This window comes from Bubalus bubalis, chromosome 5 (assembly GCF_019923935.1).
Source record: "Bubalus bubalis isolate 160015118507 breed Murrah chromosome 5, NDDB_SH_1, whole genome shotgun sequence".
NCBI classification, from domain to species: domain Eukaryota; kingdom Metazoa; phylum Chordata; class Mammalia; order Artiodactyla; family Bovidae; genus Bubalus; species Bubalus bubalis.
This window is the reverse complement of record NC_059161.1, coordinates 89,606,201-89,612,678: the sequence shown is the minus strand read 5'-3', so window position 1 is coordinate 89,612,678 and position 6,478 is coordinate 89,606,201. Positions and strand designations below refer to the sequence as shown.

The window sequence follows — 6,478 nt, the reverse complement described above, 5'->3', positions numbered from 1 at the left end:
ACAACTATCTTGCTCCCCTCCATGTAGTAGACTCAGTTATTAAAGAAGAAGTGAAGGATGGAAGAAAGAGCAAAGAATGAAGGAAGAGGAAAGAAGAAATGGGCCCAATATAGGCCAGTGAAGAAAGCCTATACATTTTAGAAAATTCTAAAACTATTAGAAAGTTAAACTGAAAACAAGGAATATCTTCAAAGGTCTGAGAAAATGTCAATGTAGAAATGCATACTCAGTGAAACTATCAGAAATGAAAGCAAAGTAAAAGAATTATAGAAAAAAAAGTTTATTAAAAAAACACATGTCTACCAACAATAAAAAATTTTTCAACAATGAGAAAATGCATATTTTTAAGATTATATAAAATATTTACCAAAGTCAGTCATACAATAGGAACTAAAGAACTGCCCCAAAATGCTGTTAGGTAAGAATACTCTTAGAAGAGTTGAGATGCAAGAAATAGTGAGCAAATAAACTGCTAACATATTGGGCAAATTTAAACAAACCCTGATTTTTATAAACAATGTCATAAGTGAGGTTTAAAAAAATGCTTGATGGCATTAATTAAAATATGTTGAGCTGGGCTCAATAATAACTGCTGGGCTTCCCAGGTGGCGCAGTGGTAAAGAATCGGCCTGCCAATGCAGGAGACACAAAAGAGGCTGGTTCCATCCCTTTCATCCCTGGAAGATCCCCTGGAGTAGGAAATGGCAGCCCACTCCAGTATTCTTGCAGGGGAAATATCACGGACAGAGCCTGGTGGGTTACAGTCCATGGGGTGACAAAGATTGGGACAAGACTGAGACAGTATGTCTGTATGACTTAGAGTTGTAACTGCTAAGAACTTTAAACCACAATTACACATTTTCAAAACAGTGGAAAGAAAATATGAACTTAGGGGAAGAAAAACCTTATTCTAAAAGAAATCGAAAGATAGAAATACACAAAATGTCAAATAGCACAAAATGAGAAAAACAGATGCAGAGACAGCAATTAACATGTAACGTAAAACAAAATAATGTATAAAAATAATGTAAATAGACAAGTTCTTTAAAGACAAAGTTTGTCAGACCGAATCGAAAAAAAGCCTAGCAATATGTCATGGCTAAAACATGAAGCCGACAGAGGAAGCTACAGCAGAGTCAACGGACGGGGTTCTTCCACTACCTTTCCTTTCCCACCTATCTCGGTTCGCCTCCGACTCTCTTCAGCCTCTCCCAGGTTTTGACCCGGTCCATTCCCGTCCCCAAGTCCCTCCTCACCCACTTTCCTCCCCGGCGGGAGACGGGGAAACGAGGAGGCTTAATGTCCAGCCCGTGTCCCTACACCAACCGGCTCACTCCCCATCGGCCTCCGTGGCGACGTTGCCGGGGACGGGCCCTACACTGTCGCGCTCTATTTCTCGGCCCGCCCTTCTGCGATTGGTGAGGAAGTCAACGCTGACTATAAAAGGAAGGGTTTGTGACGCAGGCGCGCCTCGGGGAGCGCCGATTGGCTCTCTTGACGCGAACGCTCGGCGGATCTCGGAGTCGCGCCGCCGTTCTCTCTGCGACGACCGCCATAGCTCCCTCCTCTTCAGCCGACGCCTCCGCCGCCTGTGCTGCGAGCCGGCTGTATGGTTAGGCCACAGTCTTTAATGAGTAAACTAAGTCCATCCTGTGGTGGTGTTGGTCACACATTTATGGATTTTCTGAAGGTCCCCGGAGACTACTGCCAGGCACAGCACGACCTTCATGAGAAGTGAACTGTAGAAATTCATCACTGCTCCACCAAGAAGACCCCATAGGAGCGTCAACCTGGACACAGACGTGTGTTCTTGAAACCATTGGAGCCTTTTACAAGAATTCCGACCCGGATGGGGTAAACCTCGGTGCTCTTCCTTTCCATTGACTCAGTCTTACTGAACTGAAGGATGGCTTCGTGTTAGGAAGTTCATTTCATTTCCTCGTTACTCCCAATTTCGTATCTTAAGCATTGAGAATTTCGAGTGGGGCATATTGCAATAGACTTCAGCTTCTTTACATCATTTCTGCGTTCAGAAATTTAATTTTTTTTCCCCCCGTAACTGTAATGAGTTTTTTATTTTTTGTTTTTTAACTAAATTAACATGGCTCCACTGAACCGCCCAGCTCCTGTGGAAGTCACATACAGGAACATGAGATTTCTTATTACACACAATCCAACGAGTGCAACCTTAAACAAATTCATAGAGGACCTTAAGAAGTATGGAGTTACGACAATAGTAAGAGTGTGTGAAGCAACTTATGACACTGCTCTGGTGGAGAAAGAAGGCATCCAGGTTTTGGATTGGCCCTTTGATGATGGTTCATCACCCTCTAACCAGATCGTGGATGACTGGTTAAGTCTTTTAAACATTAAATTTCGGGAAGAACCTGGTTGTTGCATTGCTGTTCACTGTGTTGCAGGTCTTGGGAGAACTCCAGTGCTTGTCGCCCTGGCATTAATGGAAGGTGGAATGAAAAATGAAGAGGCGGTCCAGTTTATAAGACAAAAGCGGCGTGGAGCTTTTAACAGCAAGCAACTTTTATACTTGGAGAAATATCATTCTAAAATGCGGCTGCGCTTCAAAGACTCCAGTGGCCATAGAAACAACTGTTGCATTCAATAAAACTTGCCTGCCTCGTGCTGTTGCCTTGGACACAGAACTTGAGACAGGACTTAATTTATCATATATATTAGCATAGGCTTAATGAAGGACAAGTCTAATGAAGCCTCCCATAGGAATACTGAAAAGCCACAAATGTGACAAAATTGTAGCCTCTTTAGCTTACTACTATTCCCATGCCAGAAATAATATATAAGAAACTGAGAGATTAGGTACCAAAAGTCAGCACAATACTGGGATAATTTTAGTATCATGTAGATTTAAAACCCTAGGAATTAAGAACAGCACTGTAAACCATATGAGGTTTATTCCTCTAGTCATCTCAAACTATCACAAGACCTTTGTGGTTATTTATCTGCTCCTGTGTTTACCACTACCTGTGTACATCAGGTTTGTGTGACAATTGATTCTGTTGAATTCTTACTAGGACTTATGGTGATTATTGTCTTTCTATAAATCTCATTTTGTGCTGTTGTGAAAGGCTCCAGTTTGAAAAAAAATCACATCTCTGAAAGTTCATGTAAAATATACATCATACAGAAACGTGTGTGTGTGTAATATTTTTAGACAAAAAGGCTTTACAATCTGTTTACACTTGGGATGCAGTTTTGAAGGGGAGGGCCTGAAGACAGAATGGGAAGAGGCTATGGAAAATTTCTACTAGAAATTCCATGTTGCCTTAATCTTGTGCAGGATGTATAGAATAGTTCCTTTTATTTAGTAAACTTTAAAAAGGGAAAGATACTTTGTAGCTGAAACATTTCTTAATTATAAAATTTTTGAATGTCTTGTAGTTCTTCAACACACCTATTGGAAGTTATTAACTATTACTTTTTTTTTTTTTTTTTTTTTTTTTGGGGTCGAGAGGTTCAGACACGTCTCCACGAAGGGACGCAGTCTGACACCAACTTTATTCAGCATCTCACATTTATACAGAAGAGCGTGAGAAAGACAAGACAGTTAACATTTTCTTTGTTTGACCTACACATCTTACAAACAGTCACAAGAAATCTTGAGAGCATGGGAATGGCACCCTGTTATTATTTCTTACACCAGATAATATTTCTCTGTGCGTGAGAAGTTTGCACAGAACTCCAGGTGCCTGCATTAACTATTACTTTTAAGTGTAGTATTTTTTCCTTGTCTTTTCAACCAAAATAGAAGAGAGTTTCTACTACTAAACTGATCAGACATCTAACATTTTATGATTTTGAACTGTGTAACTTAATAGTTAGATACTTGATACTTTTTTTTATTATGGAATTGATAAAATGGTGGTATATATTAAGGTTAGTTCAACCATAGATTCATAGTGTGTGGAAATGTAGTTCTGTGGGAGAAATAATTTGTTAGTTTTTACCTTTTGTCAGCTAGTACAAGAGCTTAAATATCTAAATAATGAATTATAGGAGAGTGAGATGAACTAAGCAAGATGGTATAGCTGTGTCATTTTTAGTAAAAGTAGAAGCAAAGGCATGACTAGAGATAAAATCATTACTTAAAATTTCAAAAGTTACACTTCACCAGAAAGTTATGTATCAAATAACATGGTTCAAAAATCTACAAAGCAAACATGGAAAGAACCACAAGGAAAATTGACAAGTTTACCAGAGTGATAGGAAATTTTATTATTTTTCTTTCAGAAACAGATCAAGTAGACAAAAATTAGTAAAGATATATATTTGAACAAAACAGTAAGTTTGATCCCATGAACATAAGGACATTGCATCCAACAGTGAGCATCCATATTCTTCTAAGAGTACCTGAAATATTTTATTAAATTTGACTATATATAAGATCATATATAATTTCAGCAAAATTCTAAAACATTTGAATAACACAAGTTTTCTGACTACAATTAAGTTAGAGAAAAAAGTAACATTTGGAATTTTGAAAATCTGTGTCTAGAAACTTCCACTTCTAGACAGGATGTAGTAGGTCATGGCAGCCCAACACCCTCTCTGCAACATCCATAAAAATATGGATAAGTTTCAAGAATCATATGTTTAAGGATGTATGAGAGCTGTGAGAGCAGCATGGACTAGGTGAACAGGAATTCCGAACAGGAAGGAGTTTCTCCTGAGGTGAGTGGCCGTTTTGTTTGCTGGGGGCATTTACTAGGACATGTTTGCTGGGACGTGGACTAAGGATCAGGCTTGGTTCTTGCAGCAGGGTCTCTACTGAGGGGAAAAAGAAACCCAGCGAGGCTTCTGGTGGTCACATTGGGGCTGGCGCAACCGATTGGAAAATTGAGAGGTTTGGCCAGTTTCATGTTGCAGGTCAAGTTTCTCAGGAAACAGAGGTTTGCACTTGGAGGCTTACTGGAGCATCATCTCAACAACACTGTGATGGAGCTACAGAACCAGGATGCTTCAGAAGCCAAATGGTGATACATACAGATGCAGCAGTAGCATTAGCCAATCTCCCAGGGAGCTGTGAAGCTGGGATGGCCATTTAGGGGTGTCCACAATTGTGGCAAGGGGCTTGGATCTTTGGACTCCAGTCATTAGATGCAGGCTGTCCCTGGGGATGAGGGCGTAATCTTGGATGAAGCATCATCTTTCAGTCAAGTGCAGCTCCCAGGCAGCGCTGTGAGCCTGCAGCTGATAATACTGTAGGCGGCTGGCCATGAATGCGTGTTTTAGACCGTTCGAGGGAGCTGGGTGGTACCGCCACAGCATCCACAGGTACAGCCACTATACTGAAGGACACTTGCTGAGTTCTGGGACCAAGTATGAGAGGCTGGGGAGTTAGAATGAAGGTTTTTAAAAGATGGAGGGAAATTTCCCTCAACTTCTTGGTGCTTAGACAAAGCCCTGCTAGAAGAGGTTCTAATTTTCCCCAACACTTAGACTGCTTCTCTCTCTCTTTTTTTATTATAGCCATTCTGGTGAGTGGGAAGTGGTATCTCATTGCAGTCTTAATTTTAATAAAACTAATGTTAAACATCTTTTCATGTACATGTTAGCCATTTGTAATATATCAATTCAAATATTTTACCCATTTTTTTCAGTTGGGTCTTGTCATCTTACTGAGTTGTAGAAGTTTCTTATATATTCTGACTCAAATGCCTTTATCAGATATATAATTGGCAAATACTATCTCCCAATCTGTTACCTGTCATTTTCTTTCCCTTAATGGTTTGTTTCAAAGTACAGAAGTTAAAAAATTTAATGAGGTACAATTTATCTATTTTCTCTTTTATGGATCATGCTTTTAAATTGTATCTAAGAATCTCTTCAATCAGTCACAAAGACTTTTTGGCTATATTTCCTTCTAGAAATTGTACAGATTTTAGCTCTTACATTTAGATCTGTGGTCCATTTTGAGTTAATTTTTGTATATGGTGTGAAACAAATATCTCTTTCTCTATGTATGTATATATATATTTGCATGTGGATATCTAGTTGTCCCCAGCATCATCTCTTCAAAAGACCACCTTTCCTCCACTCACTTTGGTAACTGAAAAATCAGTTTACCATAAATGAAGGACTCATTTCTGAATTCTCAACTCTGTTTCATTTATCTATATGAGTACACGGTCTTGATTACTGTAGCTTTATGGAGAGTTCTGAAATTGGATCATGTACATCATCCTTTTTCAAAAGTTTTTACTATTCTACATTTGCATATAAATTTTAGGATCAATGTGTCAATTTATACAAAAATAGCCTGTAGGGATTTTGATAGGTCTAGTGTTGAATTTATAAATAATTTGGAGAGAACTGCAGCCTTGATAATATTGAATCTTAAACATGTACATGGAACATTACCCTTAAATTTAGTTTCTATCATCAATGTTTTATAGTTTTCATTGTGCAAGATTTGTACCTCTTCAGTTCAGTTCAGTCGCTCAGT

General features: G+C 39.0%; 1 protein-coding gene across 1 annotated transcript; it reads left to right on the top strand.

Moving 5' to 3' along the window:
- Positions 1-2,057: 2,057 nt before the first annotated feature.
- LOC102413841 (protein tyrosine phosphatase type IVA 1) lies at positions 2,058-2,934 on the top strand. The gene has a single exon (XM_044943419.1). It carries the CDS (start codon positions 2,102-2,104, stop codon positions 2,621-2,623), a length of 522 nt encoding a protein of 173 aa, XP_044799354.1. The 5' UTR covers positions 2,058-2,101; the 3' UTR covers positions 2,624-2,934.
- The last annotated feature ends 3,544 nt before the right edge of the window (positions 2,935-6,478 follow it).